The sequence below is a fragment of the Oncorhynchus kisutch genome, linkage group LG20 (assembly GCF_002021735.2).
Source record: "Oncorhynchus kisutch isolate 150728-3 linkage group LG20, Okis_V2, whole genome shotgun sequence".
Classification (NCBI taxonomy): Eukaryota; Metazoa; Chordata; class Actinopteri; order Salmoniformes; family Salmonidae; genus Oncorhynchus; species Oncorhynchus kisutch.
This window is the reverse complement of record NC_034193.2, coordinates 45,691,550-45,718,548: the sequence shown is the minus strand read 5'-3', so window position 1 is coordinate 45,718,548 and position 26,999 is coordinate 45,691,550. Positions and strand designations below refer to the sequence as shown.

Sequence of the window (26,999 nt, the reverse complement as noted above, 5' to 3'; positions counted from 1 at the left end):
TTTGAGTTTGCGGTGTTCAAGCCAAGGCTGATGATGTTTTCAATGCCAACGGTAAACTCGGAGATATACTTTTATATTAGACTATGGCGCCACCTTACGTTAATCGGTGGTACTACATACATGGTATCCCCACAGTATCCCTCTCATTCAATATCACTGTACTTAAAGGGATAGTTCACCCAAATGACAAAATTACACGTTGGTTTCCTTACACTGCAACGCTGCGTTCAAGAAAACGCATAAATAGGAAACTCTGAAATGTCCAACTTGGAAATTCGTAGAAAAATGAGGTCATAGTTTCCCACTTGGAAAGTATTCAAATCAACCAATAGGAAGCTCTACACAAAAAACGTACACAAATTTGAACTCTGAGGTTCGGAGTTTACGAGTTGTCTTGCTTTGTTTTTAACATTTGTGGCACAAATCCCATGCAAGTCATGGTACAGTCCAAATAATCTAAAAGTATCTCAAATGTATTGTGAAGCTCAACAAAGTCCCTTCTAGATGATTTGAATATGATGTGGAAAAATGCTAATATCAGTATATATATATATATGTGCCATAAATGCTAAAAATGTGCAGTAGAACAGTACCAGGGAAACCTTGTCCATAGACTTATTGCTTATAGGGTAAGGAAACCAATGTCATTTTGTAATTTGGGTGAACTATCCCTTTAAGAATAGAATAATCAGCTCATTCATATTTCATTTCAGAAAAAGTCAACAGATTCAAATTCTCTCTTTTTACATAAAATATACAGTAATTATATAAAAAATACATGTATTTACAGTACTATTAAACAAGTAATTGCAATGACACCATACTCCAATGATTAGTCTTACATACATAACATTTAAAAAATAGACAAGTGTGCAAAAAGGTCTGTTGATGATTGATGATGCATTACAAACATACTAGCTGGTGATCAGAATACTCTTTAAGACCCTTGTTTCTTTCAATGGTATTATGACAGTGGCTTTTATAGATGTGGCCACTCAGTCATTCAGTCAGTCAGTGTCTTTCTCTCTCTCTCTCTCTCTCTCTCTCTCTCTCTCTCTCTCTCTCTCTCTCTCTCTCTCTCTATGTCTGTCTTTCTGTCATCGACATACTTTTTATGGGTGCATATATGATAACTAGTCCCCATCACCTCATGATTTATTGTAAACCGGCCTATGTCTGACAGCGGTGACTGTGTTCCATCACCTTCAAGTTAGGCGTGATAAATTCATTTGAAACAAGCAAAGGGCTCAGAGTTTAACTTTCATTTTAGCATAGGCCTCCTAGCATGGTAATAGTCAACCACACTGGGCTTTGCACCACTTGTTAGTATAGCATACAGATCAAAGTCCCCCCTCCTCCCCCCGAGTCAGTTTCCTGTCATGCAACATGTTCTTTAGGGATCTTAAAATAGGTGCCTGTTCTTTTGTGTCATGTTTTTACTGAAGGCTTGTGCACAGTGCATTCAAACTCTCAAGAACCTAGATGAGGTCAGAGAGCAGACTTGGCCTGTAATAGACTATATGCCCCTTTAAATGGAACCTGTTTCTTAAAGAACGGGTTAATCCAACAAGTGACTGCTGTCAAGAGCTTCTGTTGTTAGCTCACCAAGACATCAAACTATCTTTAAGTTGTTCTTCTGCCAAGCTTAGTAATGAAAATCACCCTACCAGGGTTATTCAGTGTCAGAACTCAAAGAGCAGCAGGTAGTGTGTTTACATGGCAAGCAGGGTTGGGGTCAATTCCATTTAAATTCAGTCAATTCCTATGGGAATTTCAGTTTACTCCATAACTTTACTGAATTGAAATGGAATTTGCCCCAACCCTGACGTCAAGGGATGGATGAGTCTTCCCTTAGGTTAGATGATTGGGAGGGTGGGCTGCTCTTCTGATGGACAGATTTTGAACCCAGGTTGTTTAAGTTTATGTTAGTTCTCTGAGCTAAAGCTTATCTAGGAGCTAATACCAACTGAGCTTCACTCTCATGCCTCATACACTCTCATAAAATTGTCAATTTTAGAGGCAATATTGTTCTTTGACTATGCCGTCAGTCAGAGATATGCCTATGGGAACAGTATATGATAAAACTGTCACAAGCAGAAACTTGAACGAGATCCAATACCCATGGCAAATTCATTTGTTTGTTGACAAATCTAACACTTGTCAAACTCAACTGGTTTTCTTGTCAAGGTTACACCAGGTACATAACCGTGGGTTACCCGTAGCTGCCACCCAGGTTCTCTTTCCACATCCCTTCAAGGTACACTGAGGCGCTGTTGTGAGTACTAAGCGCGTCCCTGATCCTCATGCAATGTAGATGGTCTCAACGTTTCAGTCTCTGTACAGTGGAGTCCATCCAGATGGTTGTGGGATCAGTCAGTTGATGATACCAGCGAAGGTATTGATTGGTAGAGGAAGTCCTTTGTTCATGTACTTGCTGAGGCCAGCGTCCCTCTCCTCTTCCCCCAAACTGAACTTGGACCGCATGGTCTTCTGGACACAGTATCCAGGGTCAAGACAGGGAGCGATCTCTATGCTGGAAATTAATTAATTGATAGAGGACATGTCAAATTATGAGAGTTAGATAAGTATGTTTGCCAGTTTTTTAGGGCTTTAGTGACAATGAACATTGAATGAGGATTATAATATTACACTTTTTAAAAGCATATGTGCATTTAGTTATTTACATACAACATATATACTGTAACATGACACAATATATATACTGTAACACGGCACAATATACATAACATGTGCATATGTAACTAAACCACACGCAGTATGACTAGGGCTAATCAAATGAGGATAGACCAACACGCTTCAGAAGACATTTCAACCAGCAACCTTCTGGTAACAAGATCATGTGTCTATCCACCAAACCACTCTCTGACCTGTTTTCATCTATTTCAAGTTTCCATGGTAGGCCAACCGTAGGCAACAGCTACAGCAACAGCTCTCACCTCTGTACGTCTCTGAAGGTTCTCCTAGAGTCTTTGTCCAGGGTCACAGTGAAGGTTTTCATCTCCAGGGTCCTGATCTTAACGTTACAGGTACGGATCTTGGCCTCCTGTGGAATTAAGTCTGTGTGTTAGGTTTGGTTTCTAGGTTCGTGAGATCATAAAGCGATGTGGCCACCATGGCTTGGTCAAGCGAACCAGGCCTTTGTGACGTTACGAACAAGACGGAGACCCAAGAATATCAAAGAGGATGAAGTAAATATGTTTTATGTCTCTGAATTTTAGAACAACCTTCACTAATAGACATCTGTGTGTCAAAACGGTGTAAACTCACCATGGTGTTCTTGGGTTTAGTTTCGTTGAAAGCGACTGTAAGACAGTTCAGATCTGAAGACGACAACAAAAACAAGAACATAGGCCAGGCTTATACAGAATAATACAGAATAATATGGGAAAAGTAGTAGACATTTCAGAACTTATTTTTACATTCTCACAATTGTATCAATATACGACAGCATGAACATGCACTAATGTTTTACATTGTGACTTTGCCCACTGGGCACCCACTGGTTGAATCGCTAGTAAGACCAAATGCATGCTTTTCAACCGGTCGCTGCCTGCACCTGCATGCCCGACTAGCATCACCACCCTGGATGGTTCCGACCTAGAATATGTGGACGTCTATAAGTACCTAGGTGTCTGGCTAGACTGCAAACTCTCCTTCCAGACTCATATCAAACATCTCCAATCGAAAATCAAATCAAGAGTCGGCTTTCTATTCCGCAACAAAGCCTCCTTCACTCAAGCCGCCAAGCTTACCCTAGTAAAACTGACTATCCTACCGATCCTCGACTTCGGCGATGTCATCTACAAAATGGCTTCCAACACTCTACTCAGCAAACTGGATGCAGTCTATCACAGTGCCATCCGTTTTGTCACTAAAGCACCTTATACTACCCACCACTGCGACTTGTATGCTCTAGTCGGCTGGCCCTCGCTACATATTCGTCGCCAGACCCACTGGCTCCAGGTCATCTACAAGTCTATGCTAGGTAAAGCTCCGCCTTATCTCAGCTCACTGGTCAGGATGGCAACACCCATCCGTAGCACGCGCTCCAGCAGGTGTATCTCACTGATCATCCCTAAAGCCAACACCTCATTTGGCCGCCTTTCGTTCCAGTACTCTGCTGCCTGTGACTGGAACGAATTGCAAAAATCGCTGAAGTTGGAGACTTTTATCTCCCTCACCAACTTCAAACATCAGCTATCTGAGCAGCTAACCGATCGCTGCAGCTGTACATAGTCTATTGGTAAATAGCCCACCCTTTTCACCTACCTCATCCCCGTACTGTTTCTATTTATTTACTTTTCTGCTCTTCTGCACACCAATATCTCTATCTGTACATGACCATCTGATCTTTTATCACTCCAGTGTTAATCTGCAAAATTGTAATTATTTGCCTACCTCCTCATGCCTTTTGCACACATTGTATATAGACCCCCCCTTCGTTTTCTACTGTGTTATTGACTTGTTAATTGTTTACTCCATGTGTAACTCTTTGTTGTATGCTCACACTGCTATGCTTTATCTTGGCCAGGTCGCAGTTGCAAATGAGAACTTGTTCTCAACTAGCCTACCTGGTTAAATAAAGGTGAAATAAAAAAATAAAAATAAAAATAAAAATCAACAGCCGCGTCATTTCAATGAAATGACGTTGAACCGACGTGGAATAGACCCATAGGGTGACAACTCAGCGACTACTGATCACAATACAGATGAATCTAGCAATGAATTACATGAATATAGTAAATATCATTGTGTGTGATATGTAGTGTTGTATACCTTCAGTTTCATGGGAGGGAATGGCACTAATCTGAAGACCTGAGGTCCTCAATGACATACCCTTATCTACATCTCTACCACTCAACGACACCTGGAGAGGAGGACAGAGACACAGGTCGGAGGTCATAGAGAGAAACTAACAGCTAAACGTCAAATGCAGGTTATATGATCTCTCGTCAGGTCAGTCTCATGGTGCAGTTCAAAACTCTAAACAGAGAAAAAACAGACGTTGCATCAACAGTATCAATCCCAAAAACAACTAAAATAGAGCAACCCATTCGTTTATAGCCAGATGCAGCACTTTTACGTTGATGTATATTGATGAGGTAATGTTAAAAACACGGTTGAACTTCGCTGACCTTTTTGTAGTTGACAGAGACGACGGCACCACATGCGTCTCCTGTGTTCTTCTTCTGCTTGATGGTTGTGGCTGAGAGTGGGAGGCCAGACGTGATCAGACCGGACGAGTGACATATGCACGTGCACACACCAATGCATGCACACACGTACACACACACACTTCAAATCAGTTTGAAACAAAACATCAGATGCAGAGAACGTTGATCGGCATACACAGGCTAAATGTTACCTTTCAAAGTAGTTGGGGACTGTTTGATCTCGGGGAAGTCCAGCCCCAAGTGGGAGAGAAACACGTCCTCCACTGGGTCCTTGGTCAGGTTGGAGAAGCAGATCTAGAACACAGGAAGGAGGATGACAATCGTGGGTCAGTAAAGCAAAGCGCTTGCAATGCCAAGGAAGTTCGTTTCCCGCTGAGGCCAACCGTACATAAAAATGTATGCATTCATGACTGTAAGTCATGTTGGATAAAAGCATCTGCTAAATGGCATATATTATTGTTATAATATATGACCATTCAGATAATGTGCACTCTGGAATGTGGTGTTTTTTGGTCTATGAGTGAGGACTGATAATCATGAACATGCTAGAGTGCTAACGATAAACTATGCTTAGTCCATCGCCGCAGACTTACTGTCATTATGTCCCACAATCAACAACAGACAGTGGTAGAGAGATTTGACAGTGTTTAAGCGACTACTAGACCTGTTTGTGAAGCATATGGCTACGGCTGTGTCACAAATGGCCCCCTAATCCCTATATTGTGCTCTGCTTTTGACCAGGGCCCACAGGGCTCTGACTAGGGTACCATTTCAGATGCATCCTATGTCTCCTCACCTTGACAGAATAGATGGTGAAGTAAACAGGCTGCAGTCCAGTCCGCACGTAGTAGGAAATGACATCAGACAGGAAGGGGTTAGGCTCTGCCTGCTTGCTGCTGTTGGACTGCTGGAGAGAGATGGGAACATGTTAGTATGGAGCCTGGGGTTGACCAAGACAGATAGGGGTACACATAATATTAGCTTTTTAATACACTGAATGTTCATGTTTAGGAATGAACTCTATTTCATTCATGTAGAGACACATGAGAGGAGCACTTCTTTGGTTTATAGTTCATCCACAAGGTGCTCTTTGATCATGGGATGAAATACTATCGAAAAGCCTTTGTGCAAACAAACTTCCAGAAGTAATCAAGGCAGTATCATGTAGTGGAACATTTTTAAAAGCCTTGATTGATTTATGGCTGATGCCTGGCAAGAATTTAAAAAACCACCTACGCGTTGTAAAAAAGGCTTTTTCATTCCTCCACTACATGAGTGCATTGATTACTTCCGGAAGTCTGTGTGGTGCACAAAGGCTTTTTTTTACGATGTAGCATCAACCTGACCCTGTGTCCCTGCTACGTTTCACAATCTTTTACCCCCCGATACTTCCCTGTCTTTCCCTATACTGTGTCAAACAGTTTCTCTTCCCTCTATCCAGCTAAATGCTAAGATGACCCATAACAGCAAAACGATTTGCATACAGTACTCATAGGTTCCTAGTTTCGGTAAGAGCCCACAGATGTTTTTTTTGTTGCTTCCTGTAAGCAGGCAACTACTGTACAGTACTGTGCAACTCCCTTTTGTTTGATAATCATTCAAAACACCTAGAAACATGCAAAAGGTTATTTGTTGACTTCTTTATATGGTACAGACCGTTTTCAGAGCATAAACCACATTCAACATAACCACAACTTTATCTACTGTAAATCAGACCTACTGTAGATTAGACTAGTATTGCGTTTCCTCTTAAAATCCTGAAAGCGACACTTGATTGAGCTTGCCAGGCGAATGAAATAGTCCCGAAAGTGCAAACCCTGTCTATCTAGCATTCCAGGCAGGCTTAATCAAAAGTATCAAAAGAGAACAGAAAATACTATTTGATGCTGTCATTTCAACATAACGTAGAAACAGTAGGTTACTGTACCATTTTGGCAATCTTGGGGATCATGGAACCCAGACTGTTGATGTTGCAGTCGTACCATGGATCCACCATTCCCAAGTAGGAACCCAGGGCACAGGGGTTTTCCCGGGATGGGGAGAGGTTTTCCTGATAGAGAAGTACAACATGGTTTATTAAAGATCCACTACTGTACTAAAACTGTTAGGGTTACTCAACCACAGCCATGTTCAGTGTAAAACCAGAGAACGACATTAAGCCAGTTCAACTGACGACTGAATCCCAAAATTACACGGTTGATTTTATGTGCATTTTATATTTACTGTACTTTTAGTCACATTTGTCGATAAAAAAAAAACTTAAAATACTCGGAATTCCATTCAGTAACAGGATAAGAATACTCCTGGAAAATGTAGGGTCGGTGCAACATAAGACAAAAACAATTGTCTCCAAGTGGCCCCACCCCTCTCTAAAGTATTCACAGTTCCTAAGTAATTTCAATACACTTTTATAACTCAAAGAAGTCTTCAACTATGAGGTGCTTTGTTTTGAGCTCTCCTAGCTGTGCCGTTGGGGACCTAGAACAAGCACACTTGTAGTTGTTGTGTTTGGAACACAGCCCTGTATCCCCGCCGTCACACAATTACTGTTCTTGTTTACGCCATCCAGAAACGGACCATTATAAATCACAATCTGAGTCAGATGGGCATCATTTGAAAGTCTGTTTTATTGCCAACATGACTAGCTAAGTTATAAAATATGATCTTACAGTGTTACGCTTTCACAGGGCAATTCAGAGAACATATCGTCATTTTGGTGCGCATAGAAAGGACTATTCAGGTGCATTCAGGTGCATTCAGGTGCGTGTTCCGCTGCAGATTTTCTTCATAATACACAAACATCCCACTGGGCACAGACGTCATTTCAGCGTCTAGTTTTGATTTACATTTGGCTGAGTTGTCAACGTGAAATCAACCAAAAAATGTCACTGTCATTGGATTTAGGTTCAAAGTTGGGTGGGAAAAAAAACACATTTCCACACATCGATGACTTTTTCCAAATCCAGTTTCCACGTTGATTCAACATCATCAAATAGATGTCTTGTTGTTGAAATGACATGGAAACAACATTGATTCAACCAGTTTTTGCCAAGTGAGATTCTGTTCAGGACAAACGAGGATATGACGTGTAGCATTCTGTGTAGCATTTCGTGACATCTGCTGATCTAAATAAAAAGAGCTTTATAAATAAATGTGATCGATTGATTGATGTCATTCTTGTAACTGTACATCAAACAGAGTCATCACAAACGTTGACTGTAGATTACAGGAGTTTTATGATATGGAAATGTGAAGTGCACATTTGGACATCTCATCTTTCAAAATACATCATTTACAGCATTCTCCTCACTCAGACAACAACAAAATTCCAAACGTTGTCCGATTAGTGGGAGGGATGTGGGCAACTTCTTGTTGCGTGCGTTGCTCAAGTTCAGAACGGCTGTCAGTCAAAACCCACACAGCGCTGTGGAGCGTTTACAGCGTATTACTGTACAGCCACTGCGTTCCAATGCAGGCACTTATCAGTGACCAAATCTGCCATTTCAACCCGCATATCATTCTTTTGACGTGATCATTTCACATACTGTGTGTGCCTGTGTGTGTGTGTGTGTGTGTATGTGGGTGTGTGTTCCCAAACTGAAACACTGAAATGAGTCATATCGTTGTCTCTTTGACAGGTTGTAAACTGATAGAGAGGAGGTGTTAGTTTGTGGTCTTACTCTGACAGGACAGGTGGTACTGGGATCCTCACAGACAGGGATGTAGTAAAACTGGAAGTTGACTTTCATGGTCAGAAAGAGACGACGCGCTTCCCTTTTCCTGCAGAGTGAAACCAATGATTAACTAACCCTCAAACCATGCTACACAGCACACCAAAATGGGTGTAACAACCAGTCTTGAGTTAGTTAGGAATAATCCCATTGTATATTTCTGACGCATTAACTATTCATGTGTCATGGTTTCCATTCAACTTCCTTCTTCCTGACTAGACCACGGAAATGGACAGTTAGTTTCCGATTCCATTTTTTGGACATTATGAAATAAAACATTTTCTACAGCATAGTATAGGGCTAACCAAATTGAGATGTTGTAGGTGGAACTGTCACCAAAAAGTATACTGTGATCATTTCTAACAGAAACCGATTATATCCAGTATCCATTCTAATGTATCCAAAATCCATTACAAACTACATGCAGTCTCCCAGACTACATTACCCATGATCCTGGTCCCTCACCTGAGAAAGTAGAAGGCCTTAGCCAGCTTCCCCAGCACCCTGTCGTCCCCCATCACCACGATCCGGGCTGTGAAGTGCCTCTGCTGCTTGGAGAATGAGGGGGTCCCGCTGCACCCCGCCTTCCTATGAAGTGTCCCCCCTCCCCCGCCTCCCCCTCCCCCGGCCACACTCCCGCTCTCCTCCAGAGCGTCCTGCATCAGGGCCATATTGTCCGTGACTGACGGCCTCATCTTGATGCCTCCTCGTCGGGTTAACCTGGCCTCCCCCTCCTCCGAACCACCAGAGGGTTCCACCACTGAAGGCTCAACCCCAGGGGGAAGGTCCCTCTCGATGCCGCTGTCGGTGGACATCACGGAGTGGCGGGGCATGGCGGAGGAGGAAGTGAGGTCGGCGGGGAGGTCGGCAAGGTCAAAGTCGGTCTCCTGGTCCTGGCTGAGGCAGAAGTGTTCTGACGACATGGAGCTGGAGCGCACGCACTTGGCCAGCACGCGCCCTGGTGGTAGAGGTGACATCAGAGAAATAGGAACCAGAAGACATATATACTGTATCTCTATAACATGAATGTCAATACAGGTCAATGGGAACAGGAAGCAGCGAGACAAGAAAGAGCTATAATATTGGATGTTTGCATTGGGTGAGAACACAGTGTGTTAGAATAACACTCCTCGTTATTCACAATTGATTCAGGATTATCCATAACCATGGTAGCATCCACATTAATGTGGAAGTGTTCAGAAACATATTCTATTCTTATTTACAATAAAAGTGACTCCAAAATGTTTACTATTATTTATTTACTATTCATTTCTATTGGGCACAAAATAATCTGAAATACAACCAAAAGCGAATTGCAAATGCAATCAAAAAGAGTAAGTTTGTAGAGTAACAAGTTGATGTAGTCAATGCGTACTAGGAATATGGGATCAAATTCTAAACTTTTGACTGCTATATTTATAAGAATTTATAGGGGTGTCAATCATTTTGACCCCAACCTTTTTGAGAGAAAAAAAGTATCCTGTTATTAAACAGAGAAACAGAGTTAATGTAACAGAGTTCTCTCATTGGTGTGTATAAACAACAGATCTCGCCACTCACAGATCTCCTCATCCTCCCTCCACAGGTGGAAGCTCATCTCCGGGTTGGGAAGCGGCATGTCACACAGGCAACCCCCACCACCGGAGGACAATGTGTCTAAACCAGGAAGAGCCCAAACTGTCACAATGACACCAAAAACAACACAACACCCGCTTACTTCCTAGTCCCCCTCCCCTACACTAAGTATATGGTCTCACAGCTGGCCTGTGAGAGACAGTGTAGTGTCCATTTGAAAGATAGTTGTTATGATGAGAAGAATAAATATGTATTAAAAGGGAATTACAGTGTACATCCGTCCTAAGGGGGGGGGGGGGGGGGGGGGGGGGGGGGCTCTGACTCGACAGATTTAGACATGGAGGAATTCAGTGTGAAAGATCAGCTGACCAATACAGCGATCTATTAATAACTTTCCCTGAGTCAGTGTCTGCTGCACTGTACGGTATGTGTCAGCTTGAAGACACACTAACACAAAAAAAGGACAGGGTTGGCAGTATTTCTCTGAATATGCCCTATGTGAAAAATGTATAACTACTTATATACATGTACCAGCTGTAATACCTTGAAGTGTCGTCTACATTAACATTACCCCTCCATTTTCACTTGTAAACAGAAACCAAATGCTAGTCCAAAAGAAATGGGAGATAATGTCTGGATGCTTTTTTAGATCAGTTGGTTTTGGTTTCAAACAGTCAAAAGATGACCCCTCTATGATGATCCTGTACCTGATGTGTCAGTATGGGTGAGGATCTCTCTGTAGAGTTGTCCCAGTCTCCCCCTCAGCACCACCCCTTCCCCCTTGGTGCCCTCCTCCACACTCTGCTCCAGACTGGCCACCACTTCCTGGAAGTACGGCTCCACGTCCTGGCCAATTTCCTGCCACAGACACGCGCGCACAAACAGACACACACACGCAAACACACACACACACACACACACACACACACACACACACACACACACACACACACACACACACACACACACACACACACACACACACACACACACACACACACACACACACACACACACAGTCTATGAATAGAATACAGGTGAAAGGCCATCAGCGTCCAGACAAACACATCTGGAAGTCTGAGTTTGACACATCCTGTTGAGATGAGTGTTATATTAGGACCAGTGTGTGTTTGTGTGTGTGTGTGTCTGTTTGCGTGTGTGTGTCTGTGTGTGTTTTAATGGGAATGGTGCCAACCTCTGCTAGATCATGGAACTGCGCAACTAAACAAGACACTATTGAGTCATTATAGATCATTTCTGGTTAAGTGTGTTGCTGAATATGACTGAGATGGCATGTATGAGGCACCAGTAGAGTCTTTTAGCTTTCTGAGCTTTGCTTTGGTGCAAATTGAAACTGCTCAAACCACAAAGGGGTTTGTGCAATACATGGAAATAGAAACTAGTGTCAAACACAAAGTGGTATTGATTTAGATAACTTTGAACAAAACACGGCAACATTTGCGAAATGACACGACAAAACCAAAGTCAAGCTGAGATTAAACATCAAAGTAAATATCAAGACCATAAAACAAGTTTCTTTACCCCTCGAACAGAAGTCAAACCCAAAAGGTTTTCCCACTGTGTAAAATGTGGCTAGAATGTAACAAAAACAATGTGGTAAAAACAAAGTGACTTGTGTCTCCGAAGTGGGATGGACAAATAAAGAAATAAACGTGAAGGGTTTTACCAATAAACTTTGACCCTGAAACCCATCATCACATTCGCATTCAGGAAACACTTTAATAGAAGAAGAAACGTCATAGTGAAACTCAATGTTAACACAACCACAGCGCAACCACACTGACCTTCAGTGCCTGTGCCAGTTTAGGACCGTGGCACAGCTCCCCTCCGAGAGCAGCCTGGATGGAGTGTTGGACCACGCTCCGCATGTGGTCAAGGGGATTCAGATACCCCCCTGACCCCGAGGCCTCGATGTCCCCCCTCAGCGCCTCACCGTGGGGGCCGGAGAAGACCGCCGGATCGGCGAACACAAACACCCTAGGAGACCGTAGGAGAGATTGAGTTATTGCCTTTGGTTATCCTTGATTAACCAGTACCCTAATTGTTTGGTCGGGCAGTTCACACGCAACCTGCTGTTATTACAAGCTACTTTATCTACAAACAGCATGTCATTCTATACCGCGAGGAAAAATGGCTTCTACACTGTACTGTGCTTCTCTCTGTGTCACCATGTTGCATACAACTGCAAGTTAGGTTGATCTCTCACCTCTCCTGAAAGGAATGGTAGTCATTCTTCAGGCTCTGCTCTGCGACCACCATCCTCTGATACAGTACTCCTGTGGGTCAAAAAGATTTACTATCCAAGTAAAACACGTGACATTCTCGTACTCCGGCCCTCGAATGCGTTGAAACAAAAACCGTCCCTCTTCATTATTAAAGTGTGTTACAGTAAAACGATGATCACCTTTCGAAGTCTACCAATAAAGTCTTGTCTAGCACGTAATAGAAAAACACATAACTCGACAGGTTGGTCGAAGGATGTACGTTGGTTTCAGTACCTGGTGTGTAGCGTTCTGTCTTCATGCGTCTGGTGTAGCTGAGGCCTACAGTACAGTAGGGCTGGGGGAGGGTAAGCAACCTCTTACAGAAGTCATATACCCGCTTGTACAGGTCATCAGGAAGGTAGGCTGACTGAAACGTACACAGATATACGCACAGTTAGCACTGTCAGTCAGTCACAGCTGTCCTCGGACTTACCTGAACCACCAAACACAATTGGTATGGTACATACACACAACCCTCAAATACAGTATAGCACCATTTCCCTCCATAAATACCTGCACAAACTTCCCAAAACGTCAATATACAACATATACTGTTATAAATTGCTAGCAATCATTAATGGTTTGTAATATTCTATTGTTTTCCATCCCATTCTATTCTATTCTACTATAAAGAGCCTATGGCTCTGGTAACAACAAGAACTGTCTCTTTAATTAGACACTAACAGATAAAGAAGAGATAAAGGCCTACGACAGTACAGAGTCCTGACCTCGCCTGACCAGGAAGTGTAGGAGACGATTAACAGGAAATAAGACTGCATCAAATCGGAGGAGATCATCAAAACAGTGGTGGGAAATGATCCAATCCCCCAAATGAAAGCTTCTCCCCAGCCAACCCTGAGATAGGTCTGTAAAGATGCTGTTGTCATGTCTGACAGGTGTTTCCTTGTGTAATGTAAGCTCCGGGAACCTACCTGGATGACAGCATAGATGAGTGTGTGGAGCAGGGGGATGATGTGTGTCCGACAGTCTACCCTCTCAGCCTGCAGACAACAAGAGACAAGCACACAAACTACTGTGTTAGTCAGTTACTCACTAATACAAAGTTTGTCTGTAAAAGATAGCTTATGTGTTACCACCAGGGGCGGACTGGGACCAGAAATTGGACCTGGCATTTCTAACACATTGGACAATTATTTTCCTTGAGGCCTCCACACCGGCCAATTAATAGCAAGTTAATTATAATTTTGTGTAAAAAAAGCAACAAGTTTGACAGACCCACTGGGCTAAAAATAAACCATTCCACCATACCATACCAACCATTCTAGTGTTTGCCCGAAATGCCAGATGGCCAATCCGCCCGTTTCCCACTAGACATAACATTCATGTTTCACATTGTTGCACAATGTCCTTGACAGTCTCAGTGTTCTTTTCAAATGTATTTGGGTAGCAATCGTTGATTGTCTTATCTCTTGACACGACAGTGTAAACTAATAATGAATGGCCCAGAGACTTATATTTCTCCATATAAGGCCCCGGAATGGCCTAACGGAGCACATTGATGACATACCCTTTCCAGCTCCTTGACGACAACTCTCACCAGAATGAGACTGTTGGCAGGATTGTTCCGAACCTTCTTGTGCAGTGTCCATCTTAGCATCCCTTCGAATAGAAACACACACTCAGCACTTGCAAACATTTCCACAGATGGCAATAAACAGCACTCACACTCTCTGTTGTTTCCATAGACAAAGCGCTACACAAATAGCTGGTGTGACTCAGTGCCAATGCTTTGTTCCATTGCACAACGAACCCAAACTGTGGATAAAACGAATAGCTGACTCAGTGCAATTTTCCGATTATTGCCAGGCAGCGGTTATGTGTCATTCTCATGTGGTTTGGGCAGATTAATATGGAACATTAAAGAGGATCAACTCCTTCCAGACGGTGGAGCAGAGTGGCAAGTCAGGGACCTTCATTCCATTTTAAACCTAGATGCTTTGTATGTAAGCCATAGGCGGCTGGTGGCATTTTAATTGGGGAGGACAGGCTCAAAGTAATGGCTGGAATTGAATAAATGGAACGGTATCAACAACATTGTTTCCATGTGCTTGAAACCATTCTATTCACTTCCTTCCAGCCATTATTATAAGCAGTCCTCCCCTCACCAGCCTCCTGTGATATAAGGTACCCATATGTATCGTTATTGAGCTTTGGGTCAGTAATGTGGGGGTTACTTGATGAAGCTTGCTATGCATTTAGCTAGCACTACCAGTTGAAGCTAGCCAGTTAGCTTCAACTGACCAAACCAGACTGGAAATGTGCAACAAAAGCAGCCTGACCTGAAACGGAGCCAAGCTCACTGGAAAGCAAGCCGGTTCACTACCTCTCAGCTCTGCTCAACTCAACAGTGTGTAAACCCCATAAAGAGTCTAGGGGAAACTACTGATGGGTTTACCTTTATTGAGCACAGAGGAGGGGTGTTGGCTCTCCAGCTCCCTGAGCACGGCCTGGACACTGCGGTAGATGTCCGACTCTGAGGCCAAGGGGGCGCAGCTGCCTGGAGAGTCAGGGGTCAGAGGTTAAGAGTCAATATTAATAAAAGTCGTACAGCAAATGTTCCATTTTGGATCAAATGTACATGCATTCCACTCTTCGAATGACACCCTATTCCCCATATATTACCTATAGGCTCCATGCTGCTCGAGCTATCTCAGGCTGCCTTGTTGGTCATGTCTCACATGCATGGCGGGGCCACGGCCTGGTGTCTATAGGGACGGAACAGGGAGAAAGTCTAAGCTGTTAGCGGTACCCACCGGAGGCATGACAGGGGCTGTTATTCTTTATTTAACCAGGAAAAAGGCTTAAATGATGTACTGGACATTTCTTGTGGCACAGAGGTGTTAGGACTTGTGAGTCCTCAAGAGTAGAGCCAGTGAATTGACCACGAAACACACACACACACACACAACACCGAGCTATAAGACTGGACATAATGAGTTTCAGCAGCAGGTGCCGCGGTCACAGTCACACTACTGTTCCAATAGAACAAGGCTGATCGTTCTCATTGCCTCATAAACAACCTCTTTCTCTGCTTCTCTTTCTCACAGTCTAGTTTATCGCAGCGCGAATAGAATTAAACCCGGTTCCAAAGTGTTTCGTTTTTTTTGCTTTAGTTAGAGATCAGTCATCTACCCACCTGTTTCTCACCATCCCCCATAACAAAGACTAAAATGACTGGGGATGTACGGAGGTCTATGGGACAGCTTCACACGTCAAGTATAAAACGACCAACCATGTCAAAATGAAAGTTCCCAACAGTGAGAGACGATGACTTCTTGATATTCAGATCTGTGATGAGTACACTTACAGTATAAAGTAGAAGTTGGAACCTTAGCCAAATACATTTAAACTCAGTTTTTCACAATTCCAGACATTTAATCCTAGTAAAGAAATCCCTGTCTTAGGTCAGTTAGGATGACCACTTTATTTTAAGAATGTAAAATGTCTTAATAATAGTAGAGAGAATTATTTATTTCAGCTTTTATCTCTTTCATCACATTCCCAGTGGGTCAGAAATGTACATACACTCAATTAGTATTTGGTAGCATTGCCTTTAAATTGTTTAACTTGGGTCAAACGTTTCGGGTAGCCTTCCACAAGCTTCCCACAATAAGTTGTGATGGCCACTCCAAAACCTTGACTTTGTTGTCCTTCAGCCATTTTGCCACAACTTTGGGAGTATGCTTGGGGTCAGCTTTAACTTCCTGGCTGATGTCTTGAGATGTTGCTTCAATATATCTACATAATTTTCCTTCCTCATGCCATCTATTTTGTGAAGTGCACCAGTCCCTCCTGCAGCAAAGCACCCCCACAACATAATGCTGCCACCCCCGTGCTTCACGGTTGGGATGGTGTTCTTCGGCTTGCAAGCCTCCCCCTTTTTCCTCCAAACATAACGATGGTCATTATGGCCAAACAGTTATATTTTTGTTTCATTAGACCAGAGGACATTTCTCCAACAAATACGATCTTTGTCCCCACGGTTGCAAACTGTAGTCTCTTTTTCATGGCGGTTTTGGAGCAGTGGCTTCTTCCTTGCTGAGCGGCCTTTCAGGTTATGTCGATATAGGACTTGTTTTACAGTGGATATAGATACGTTTGTACCTGCTTCCTCCAGCATCTTCACAAGGTCCTTTGCTGTTGTTCTGGGATTGATATGCACTTTTCGCACCAAAGTACGTTCATCTCTAGGAGACAGAGCGCATCTCCTTCCTGAGCGGTATGACGACTGCGTGGTCCCAAGGTGTTTATACTTGCGTACTATTGTTTGTACAGATTAATGTGGGACCTTCAGGCATTTGGAAATTGCTCCCAAGGATGGACCAGACCTGTGGAGGTCTACAAATGTTTTTCTGAGGTCTTGGCTGATTTCTTTTGATTTTCCCATGATGTCAAGCATAAGGCACTACATTTAAAGGTAGGCCTTGAAATACATTCACAGGTACACCTCCAATTGACTCAAGTGATGTCAATTAGCCTATTAGAAGCTACTAAAGCCATGATATCATTTTCTGGAATTTTCCAAGCTGTTTAAAGGCGCAGTCAACTTAGTGTATGTAAACTTCTGACCCACTGGAAATGTGATACAGTGAATTATAAGTGAAATAATCTGTATGTAAACAATTGTTGGAAAAAGGACTTGTGTCATGCACAAAGTCGATGTCCTAACTGACTTGCCAAAACTATAGTTTGTTAACAAGAAATGGGTGGAGTGTATGTAAACTTCCGACTTCAACTGTACATGCAGGACGCATCATCACAAGACAAGATAGAATCCAATCAAATGTTATTTGTCACATGCGCTGCATACAACAGGTGTAGTAGGCCTTACCGTGAAATGATGAATACAACAGGTGTAGTAGACCTTACCGTGAAATGATGAATACAACAGGTGTAGTAAACCTCACCGTGAAATGATGAATACAACAGGTGTAGTAGACCTTACCGTGAAATGATGAATACAACAGGTGTAGTAGACCTTATGAATACAACAGGTGTAGTAGACCTTACCGTGAAATGATGAATACAACAGGTGTAGTAAACCTTACCGTGAAATGATGAACACCCCAGGTGTAGTAGACCTTACCGTGAAATGATGAATACAACAGGTGTAGTAGACCTTACCGTGAAATGATGAATACAACAGGTGTAGTAGACCTTACCGTGAAATGATGAATACAACAGGTGTAGTAAACCTCACCGTGAAATGATGAATACAACAGGTGTAGTAGACCTTACCGTGAAATGATGAATACAACAGGTGTAGTAGACCTTACCGTGAAATGATGAATACAACAGGTGTAGTAGACCTTACCGTGAAATGATGAATACAACAGGTGTAGTAGACCTTACCGTGAAATGATGAATACAACAGGTGTAGTAAACCTCACCGTGAAATGATGAATACAACAGGTGTAGTAGACCTTACCGTGAAATGATGAATACAACAGGTGTAGTAGACCTTACCGTGAAATGATGAATACAACAGGTGTAGTAAACCTCACCGTGAAATGATGAATACAACAGGTGTAGTAGACCTTACCGTGAAATGATGAATACAACAGGTGTAGTAGACCTCACCGTGAAATGATGAATACAACAAGTGTAGTAGACCTTACCGTGAAATGATGAATACAACAGGTGTAGTAGACCTTAACGTGAAATGATGAATACAACAGGTGTAGTAGACCTTACTGTGAAATGATGAATACAACAGGTGTAGTAGACCTTACTGTGAAATGATGAATACAACAGGTGTAGTAGACCTTACCGTGAAATGATGAATACAACAGGTGTAGTAGACCTTACCGTGAAATGATGAATACAACAGGTGTAGTAGACCTTACCGTGAAATGATGAATACAACAGGTGTAGTAGACCTTACCGTGAAATGATGAATACAACAGGTGTAGTAGACCTTACCGTGAAATGATGAATACAACAGGTGTAGTAGACCTTACTGTGAAACGCTTACTTACAGGCCCTTAACCAACAGTGCAGTTCAAGAAATAAGAGTTAAGAAAATATTTACAAAATAACTCAAGTAAAAAATAAAATAAAAAGTCAAAAATAGAACAACAACAACAAGGCTATATACAGGGGGTTACTGGTACCGAGTCAATGTGCGGTAGATGGAGGTAGACGAACAGTGAACCAGTGAAACTGCTGTGGAGTTCTAAACATTACTGAGCATAAAAAGGTGTATTACTGTAGAGATAGAGGATATGGGAGTAAAAGAAATTACAAGTATATTTCCATTTGAATTAAATTGCCAAATAGAATATACTGCATTGTTTCTGCAACAACTATACCAACAACTTGACTTTCACGACATGCCTCAGCTAACAGCATACTAAGATGTTTTTAAAAAAGTGAAACATTCTCAGCATAAATAACTGTATCACTTCCTCAGTTTTGAATAACCTGACCCAAAATAACACAGCTGAATTGAATTGTCACCTTGCTAGTCTATAAAGTGGCACCAAATGTTCTGTTGAGACATTTCCGATCCAGTCGAAACATGGAAAGAAATCTGACAAACCATGTAACGGTTCCCTAAGCCAGAGGCAGAGTGCATGCCAAAATGCCTCTCTCTCTCCGTGTTAGTTCTCATACCGAAAGTTCACAATTAGTTTGCAGCTTCAAGTTCTATCCCAGACACATCCACCATCCAGTACCTACTGACCAAAGCACCCAAAACAGGTGAACCGCCAAAAACAAATCCCCCTACCTTTTCCCTCCCAGGAAGGTTCCTCTTTTCAGCAATACACAAAAGGTCCCCTTAATTTCCGTCACACTGGCCCAGTGTTCAACGTGCTGCTGCAGGGTCTGACAGAGAGAACAGTGAAGTGGAGTGAACTTCCTCTAACTGGGAGGTGGTGATGTGGTGAGAGGGGGAGAGAGAAAGAAGTAGCAGTGTTCTGAGAGAGGGGGAGAGAGAAAGAAGTAGCAGTGTTCTGAGAGAGGGGGAGAGAGAGGTAGAGGGGGAGGAGGAAAGTGAGGTGGAGGTTTGGGGGCAAGGTAACAGCAGCAACCTGTTTGAACTGTGTTTAACGTTGTATCTGTCTCTCTCTCTCCCTCTCTCTCTCTCTCTGTCTCTCTCTCTCTCTCTCTCTGTCTCTCTCTCTCCCTCTCCCTCTCTCTCTCTCTCTCTCTCTCTCTCTGTCTCTCTCTCTCTCTGTCTCTCCCTCTCCCTCTCTCTTTGTCTCTCTCTCTCTGTCTCTCTCTCTCTCTCTGTCTCTCTCTCTCTCTCTCTCTCTGTCTATCTCTCTCCTCTCTCGGACTCTATTTTTGTCTTTCTGTTTTCTTGTATATTTTTCTCAACTTTTCCCCCTCTCTTTCTCCCTCTCCCTCAGGCTGCCCAGAGGTTGTTCCTGAGGCTACAGTAGAAAAATGGAGGTTAAGTTGGAGGGGATTTAACCTTGATCCCTGCAATAAAGCACGGCACAGGGAATGACAGCAACAAGGATAACAGCGCTGCCTCAGCAACTCAGCAACTGCCTGGGTGACCACACGTTTCCTGTTCCTGATGCACCCCTCACTCACTCTCTTCCTTTCTCGCTCTCTCTCTCTGACTTGGTCTGTCTGTCTCTCTCACACTCTTTCTCTCACTTGGTCTGTCTCTCTCTCTCTCACTCTCTCTCTTTCTACACGCTGTCCTTCACTACCTCGCCTTTCTCTCCATCCTCCCTCACTCTCTCTCCCCCTCACTCTCTCTCTTCAACACCCGTCTCTCACAGACACACTAACATATTGTTTTTTTTAACACCTTACGTGCGGAGGGAGGACAGGACCTGAGACATTTCCTCTCTGTGTGAATGCGTAGGGTTGCACCACAGTCAACAGGCTATATTTAGGTTGGAGTGTGTGTGTGTGTGTGTGTGTGTGTGTGTGTGTGTGTGTGTGTGTGTGTGTGTGTGTGTGTGCCCCAGAGGTTTCATTCATGCATTGCCTAAAAATAGCCGGTCAATTAAAAAATTTCAGTTTCTGCACTAAGTATTCATGTCCTTGCAAGCTGAGAGAGGAAAGTGTACGTGTCGTAAAAATGAGTAGTGATCTGCAGACAATTCTAGGTCTGTATATCGTCTAGATTTGATATGGGTGTTGCAAGTGGCACACAACTAGAGCTCTGCCTGTGGATGAGATTTGGAGCTTTTGATAAGATTCGCCAAAACCAATGGTAAAAGCTCATACTTCAAGAAAGAAGTACAAAACTGAACTCCCCGTTTGCAGAGGGGAGTGCTCTACCACCCCAAAACCCCAGGCCTCAAGTGGACATGAACACTCACAAACAATGTGCTACAATACAATCAAACATACCCTTATCAGACTGTATAATTGTACATGGTACATGGCTAAAAACAGATGTGATCCTCAAGGAGGAAAATAAATATTTGTATGCGGTAATTCACTCTTTAAGGGCACTGCACTCACAATGACTTATCATAACAAAGACAAAAGTAAAGCAAGTTGTATAAATCTGATAGGCACTGCAGGAGTGGAGTCACTCAGGGCTCAGTAATCCGACCCATCCAGTTTGATAATCTCTCTGCCTGGTTACAACCCTTTCCCGTTACTTCAGTCACACCTGTGTTTACCCAGATAACCACGCCCCTTTCACATGATCACATACCTATATACACCCTACAGTATATGCAGGGTTACTCAGGTGATTAAGGTTTCATACACACGCACGCACATGCACAAACGCACCCCATAAAACCTACTGTGCAGGACTATACAGGTGTAGAGTCCATGGCTGAGATTTAATTTATGACCCGGGCAACTTTAGTCTAATAGCCCTAGGCATTGTAATCTGTTTAAGGGCAACACGTTATGCAAACATGCAGATTGTAGAAGTGTATTTTCCTGCTCCTTAATTCAAATCAAATCAATCACATCTAAGTTTAGCAAAAGTCTAGCAAAAAAATCGAATAAAAAAAGATTCTAAAACAAGAAATCAATTAACAATCCAAGCAGATAAATTAGAGTGAGCAGTTTCAGAACCCTGAATAAATATAAATGACGTGGTGTGTATAGACAGTGTAACATCTGGAAAAGCAAATACAGGGGAGCAAGCGATGAGTGTTGGCAGACGCGCAGGCGACTCTGTTGCTTCCTCGCAGCTAACCACCGGCCTTCTAGTTAGCTACCCGTTGCCTGGTTAAGAAACACAAGCTGCTTTACGAAATTAGCGATTTCTAGTGATGATTTTTTCTCGTTTGAGTTTAGAAAAGTAGGCTGTCTATGAATTTTGTCGTCTCGCTCAACTCTCCCACTGCATTTCATAGCCAGGTTCTATAGCCAGTCAACCTCTTTTCCTTTAGAGAAAATGGCTTGAGAGACTACCGTCCAAACGATACAGCATGACCCATAATACCGGTGCTTTTTACATAGTGTATCGCTGGCCGTTCTAAAACAAGGCTACTTGCGGAGCAGACCGTTAACCATTTGTTTAGGCTACACCGTGTCATGTTACCTCATTAGCTAGCTAGAGCTAACAACCTGCGGCGCGTTCAGCAGGATGCAACGTTTTTGGAACATTCAGATAGAAATATGCTATGCTAGAATTTCTATGACTAAGACTTAAGACTATATAAATAAAAAAAGAGTGGCAAAATGAACACGGGTACAGTAGTAAATATCTTAGGATGAGCTACGAGAATACAGTATGTACTATGTACACTATACTATGTATACACAGTGAGTAAGACAACAGTATATAAACAGCATTTGAAGTGACCAGTGTTCAATGTCTCTGTTCAATGTCTCTCTACTCATGCACCTTGGTTGGACTGCAAGGTAGCGATGGAAGGTGTCAAATATTTTCTGCTTTGACTATGTTGGTTGGTTACATTCCCAATCAGGCAGTGGTAGTACCCAGTAAAGGAATGAACAGGGTTGGCTGGTATGCTCCTGCGGACGACAACAAGGACGCAGACATACCACAGCCTGGCAGTGTAAAGTAAACTAACTTCTTCCAGACCCTGGAAGAAGAGAGAGTAATTGGTGGGGGTGGGGGATGAGGGAGGGGTGTGTGTGTGGCTTGAGGCTTGAAATCCCAACGTTAGGACAGTGAGCAGCAAAACAATATATATAGACTGTAGGCTCACATGTACCTGTACACAAAACCTAGGGAGATACCTTGAGAACTAGTCTCGTGTAGAGTCGATATTATGTCACAGTTGAAAAACCAGACAAGCACAGTGTCAAAATAGTCCGGTAGAACATTCCTTTCATGACATAAGCAAAGAAATTTCCCAGCTAAAGTAACTCTTAAATTGTGTTGCTACAGTATGTTGTTGAGCAATGCCTCACGTCACAAGCAAGTTGACGTTTATTGTCAAGAGTTCTGTCCTGGAGGCAGAACTGAGTGATTTCCCCTTAGACAGGCCAGCTGCAAAGTCAAACTTCGATATATGCTACAAATTAATGAGAAAAAAATTGCTTTAAGGCTAAGGTTAGGGTTAGCAGTGTGGTTAAGTTTAGGGTTAAGTTTAAAAACAGATGTTATGACTTTGTGGCTGTGCCAGCTAGTGACCACTCTCCAGAACAAGATTCATGACAAAAAACGCTAAAACCGCACGTCACAAACTACAAAGTTTTTTTTGTTGTTGTTGGAAACCAGTCCAGTAACAAAAAGGTGCAAATGTTGTTCATCGATCATTTCCATAAAAAACAAGGCACCATGTACAGAAAAAATTATCTAAAAGTGACACCATTGAAAACCAACAGTATTTATCTCCATCAAACTAAACAGTAAACCTACATCCAACCCCTCTGACCCATAAACACCTTACGTAACCATAACCCATACAAGATAAACTGGTCAATGATTCTCCTCCACCAGCGCCAGAAGTGCCTGTAAGAAAATAAACATAGGCTATGTCCTAAAAGTAGTGCATTCTACATATAGGGAATAGGGTGGCAATTCAGATGCACCCTCTATGCTGCTGGTGTGAGGGGGGATATCAATCAAGGATATTTCCTGCATTCGCAGCAGGAACAATGTGAGGAAGTGTTTGAAGACCACTGGACTCTCGCAACCCTCTGGCCCTCTACCATAAGTTCCCCCATCACATTTGCGTCAGACCCACGCATGAGCATGCACACACACATTCAGGAGGCAGGCACACGCACACACACACACACACACACACACAATTCTGACTGGACACAACGGGGCTAAGGGGAAGATTTATACCCCATGTGCTAAAACCATCACGCTGAATGGAGGAAGACCAGAGGAAGAGGGTGGGTAAAGAGGGGGTCCCCAAGGGGGTCTATTGGTGTGAATTGGGTCAGCCCCTGTACAGAGGGTCACCTGAGGATGTCGCTCCTGGGGTGGTTGTTGTTTGGGCACCAGCACTCAGTGGCCAACTGTATTGTACAGTACTGTACACACACATGCATGCACAAATATGCACATGCATATTCACACAAGCACGTACAAAAAAATACTGTAAACCTAACCAAAATAAATATGACACTTTATAGCCATGGAAACTCTTCAACTTTCACAAAGACCTACAGTACAGAACGTTTGATCCTGGCTTATCACAACTATGCTTTTTACAACCATTTACGACGCATACTGTTCGAGGTTTTGAAATGATATAATTTGTACGATATCAAAAGTGTATGGCCTCCCTCTTATCAAAGCAATAAGAATGTTGCACTTAACATAATGCTTATCAAGCAAAAATCCAGGTTTGAAAACAAGGTTGTTAACATAGCTACAGTGTTGTACATTGCCTAAGCATAAATTGCATTGAATTTCCATTGAATGTCTACGGAATGGTTTTGTAGATTCTAGTAGGGCTGGTTTTGACATACACTGCTGCTGTACGTGGTCATTATAAGCCATGTTATAATGACCACGTAAACATTTATCGAGGGAGGTTGTTTGGTGTAATGCAATCTATCCGCCACTGGGGCAGGATGTACGCAGGGCGTCAGACTAGAAGTGGTCGCAACACACACACACTTGGCAGGGAGCATGTCGAGCCATTGTGGAGACAACCTCCCAGGAGGCTTTGCACACGACGATGCCAAAAGTGTGGCCTTTGTTTTTATATTCTTCTTTAGGAAAACAAACGGGTGGTGTGTTGTTGAAATAAAACTGAAGTGCGTCTGAGCTGAAGTGTGTCTGTGGTTTGCCTGTCACCTCAATGTGCTCATAGCGTCAGGCTTAGACCGTGAGTAAGGTAGCATTTCAATTAACAATTCTTCAGTTAAACAAGGAGGCAAAATCTTCATTTCTAATGCCAGACTCTTAGCCTGGGTGCCAGTCTGTTACTGCTCTCCATAAGGAAACCAGGCACAGTGGAACAGACTGGCACCAAGGCTACCATATTCCCAAGAGGGCCACTCTTGATTTATGTCAACATAGGCATGCCATAAGCCTAGAGTGTTTGGATCCAGTGACTCATGGGTTGCTACTTTATAACCCCATTGAGACAGAGGGCTTTACCTATAATTACATTGCCTAAGCTCTCCTCAGCTATGTACACTACCAGCATCCCATACAGAAGACCCAAGCCAATAGGTAATGTCATTGAGGGTCCATATTCAGGGGTGGCCAGGGTTTATGGGCACTCCCATAACAAATCAGAGCACCGCTATAAAGCACTTCAAATATAAACTTGGGAACCCACATAATTTCACGAAATATGAACATTGATCCAGCAATTAACACTTTACCCATACATTAAAGCTGCAATATGTAACCTTTTGGGTCGACCTAACAAAATGAACATAGAAATGTGAGTTATAGATGTGTCATTCGCATTGAAAGCAAGTCCAAGAAGCGGTTGTTCTGCGTGCACTATTTCTATACCCCCTGTTCTTAAGTTTCATTTTTGCTCTTTTACTTTAGGTTTTGTACAACAGCTTGTTGTAAATATATTTCACAGTGGTTTAGATGGTACAATGATTCACTACAATATACTTGCTTGTTTTGTCACATAAACTGAAATTAGGGGAACAATTCAATTTAATCCATGTTGGTGCATCCCACCCATAGAATTTTAGCAACCAAGAAATGGCAGAGTGATTCCTGTATAGTGCATCTTTAAGTTGCTCTTAGTAACACAGTAATTAAATAGCTGGAAATGGGCACCAACACCCGATGAGTAATTCGAACCCTGCCCAAACAACATCACCAACAACCAATCACGCATCTAGCCTGGTCCCAGATCTGTTTGTGCTGTCTTGTTGACTGTTGACCATACGAGTTGGCAAGACAGCATCAAAAGATCTGGGACCAGACCACCACTCATCCCAAAGCTACCCAGAATGACCAGGAAACCTGAATCTAAAACAAGGACCCTGGACATCTGTGCTTTAGACTCACCAATACAAAACACACATCGCCCACAGAGCCAGAGCTTCAATCAGGCATTGTGTTATAAAACTGTTGTCATTATCTCAGGAGATGTGCTTTGTGTATTCCAGTTGGGGCGTAGTGTGTCTGAAAAGGCATGATGGCAAGGAGCTTTTTTATCAAGACTAAAAATAGAACAACCTCTTCCCATGTCTACTCTGTTGATCTGGTTAGGTTACAGTGTGGCAGATTCTGAACACTCAGTTACCTTATCTAAATGTAGTACCACACTGCCACATAGATAAAGAATGAACCCGATTCTCATTCACTGGAAAACTTAAACAGCAACAGTAAAAGATTGGAACCAAACAAAATATGCCGTAATCTTGTAATGAGATAGGACGCTCTTGAAAAAATGAGCTTTCAAATCTCAATGAGCCCTTCCTGGTTAAATACAGGTTACAGAAAAATATCAGAAAAAGAGTTTAACAGTGTAACATTATTGCATTGTATTTAGGTTACAAATCTGTGCAACTTGAACATAAAACGTGAATCATGCAATGGTCCCAGAGCAATTATCTTACCATAAAACCATTCAAAATTAACAAAACAAAAACCCCATACATTTAATAAGAGAGCTTATTTCTGTTGATAAAATCACCATTTACCTGCTGTTCGGTTCAGCAAAGAAATCCATAAACTTTCTATGAGGGTGATTGAACTCTGCTCGGGAAGTACAACTTCACACGTTGCTACAGTTGCAGCTGTGACAGCAGCACGCGGGGCAGTACAGTATGACCACGCCCACCGAGGATTTATTCAACCAATACGATGTCTCAAATGTTTCCCTGGCGATCTAGATTGGCTA

The 26,999-nt window shown here is 42.7% G+C and overlaps 1 protein-coding gene across 5 annotated transcripts; it reads right to left on the bottom strand.

Moving 5' to 3' along the window:
• Positions 1-727: 727 nt before the first annotated feature.
• On the bottom strand, positions 728-26,918 carry LOC109865301 (phosphoinositide 3-kinase regulatory subunit 6-like). 5 transcript variants are annotated; one of them, XM_020453300.2, is made up of 20 exons: positions 26,800-26,918; positions 15,430-15,512; positions 15,203-15,304; positions 14,315-14,406; positions 13,719-13,787; positions 13,021-13,153; positions 12,729-12,798; positions 12,307-12,499; positions 11,209-11,359; positions 10,487-10,582; positions 9,392-9,884; positions 8,876-8,975; positions 7,123-7,245; positions 5,992-6,102; positions 5,387-5,489; positions 5,157-5,227; positions 4,798-4,888; positions 3,289-3,341; positions 2,958-3,064; positions 728-2,533 (listed from the first exon to the last, which is right to left on the bottom strand). In XM_020453300.2, the coding sequence occupies exons 2-20, from the start codon at positions 15,440-15,442 to the stop codon at positions 2,374-2,376; spliced, it is 2,331 nt and encodes a 776-aa protein (XP_020308889.2). In that variant the 5' UTR covers positions 15,443-15,512; positions 26,800-26,918; the 3' UTR covers positions 728-2,373. The 5 variants fall into 5 exon arrangements, with proteins under 5 accessions (XP_020308889.2, XP_031654724.1, XP_031654721.1 ...); XM_031798864.1 differs by having other exon boundaries at positions 5,992-6,099; XM_031798861.1 differs by lacking the exon at positions 26,800-26,918 and adding an exon at positions 19,538-19,710 and having other exon boundaries at positions 11,209-11,521.
• Between the last annotated feature and the right edge of the window lie 81 nt (positions 26,919-26,999).

What these genes read in the sequence shown, in the direction of transcription:
- LOC109865301 (XM_031798861.1), bottom strand. An exon ending in GACAGAACGCTACACACCAG is followed by an intron (nt 12,799 to 13,020) that starts GTACTGAAACCA and finishes TTTGACCCACAG; the next exon opens with GAGTACTGTATCAGAGGATG. An exon ending in AAGGCCTTCTACTTTCTCAG is followed by an intron (nt 8,976 to 9,391) that starts GTGAGGGACCAG and finishes TTCACTCTGCAG; the next exon opens with GAAAAGGGAAGCGCGTCGTC.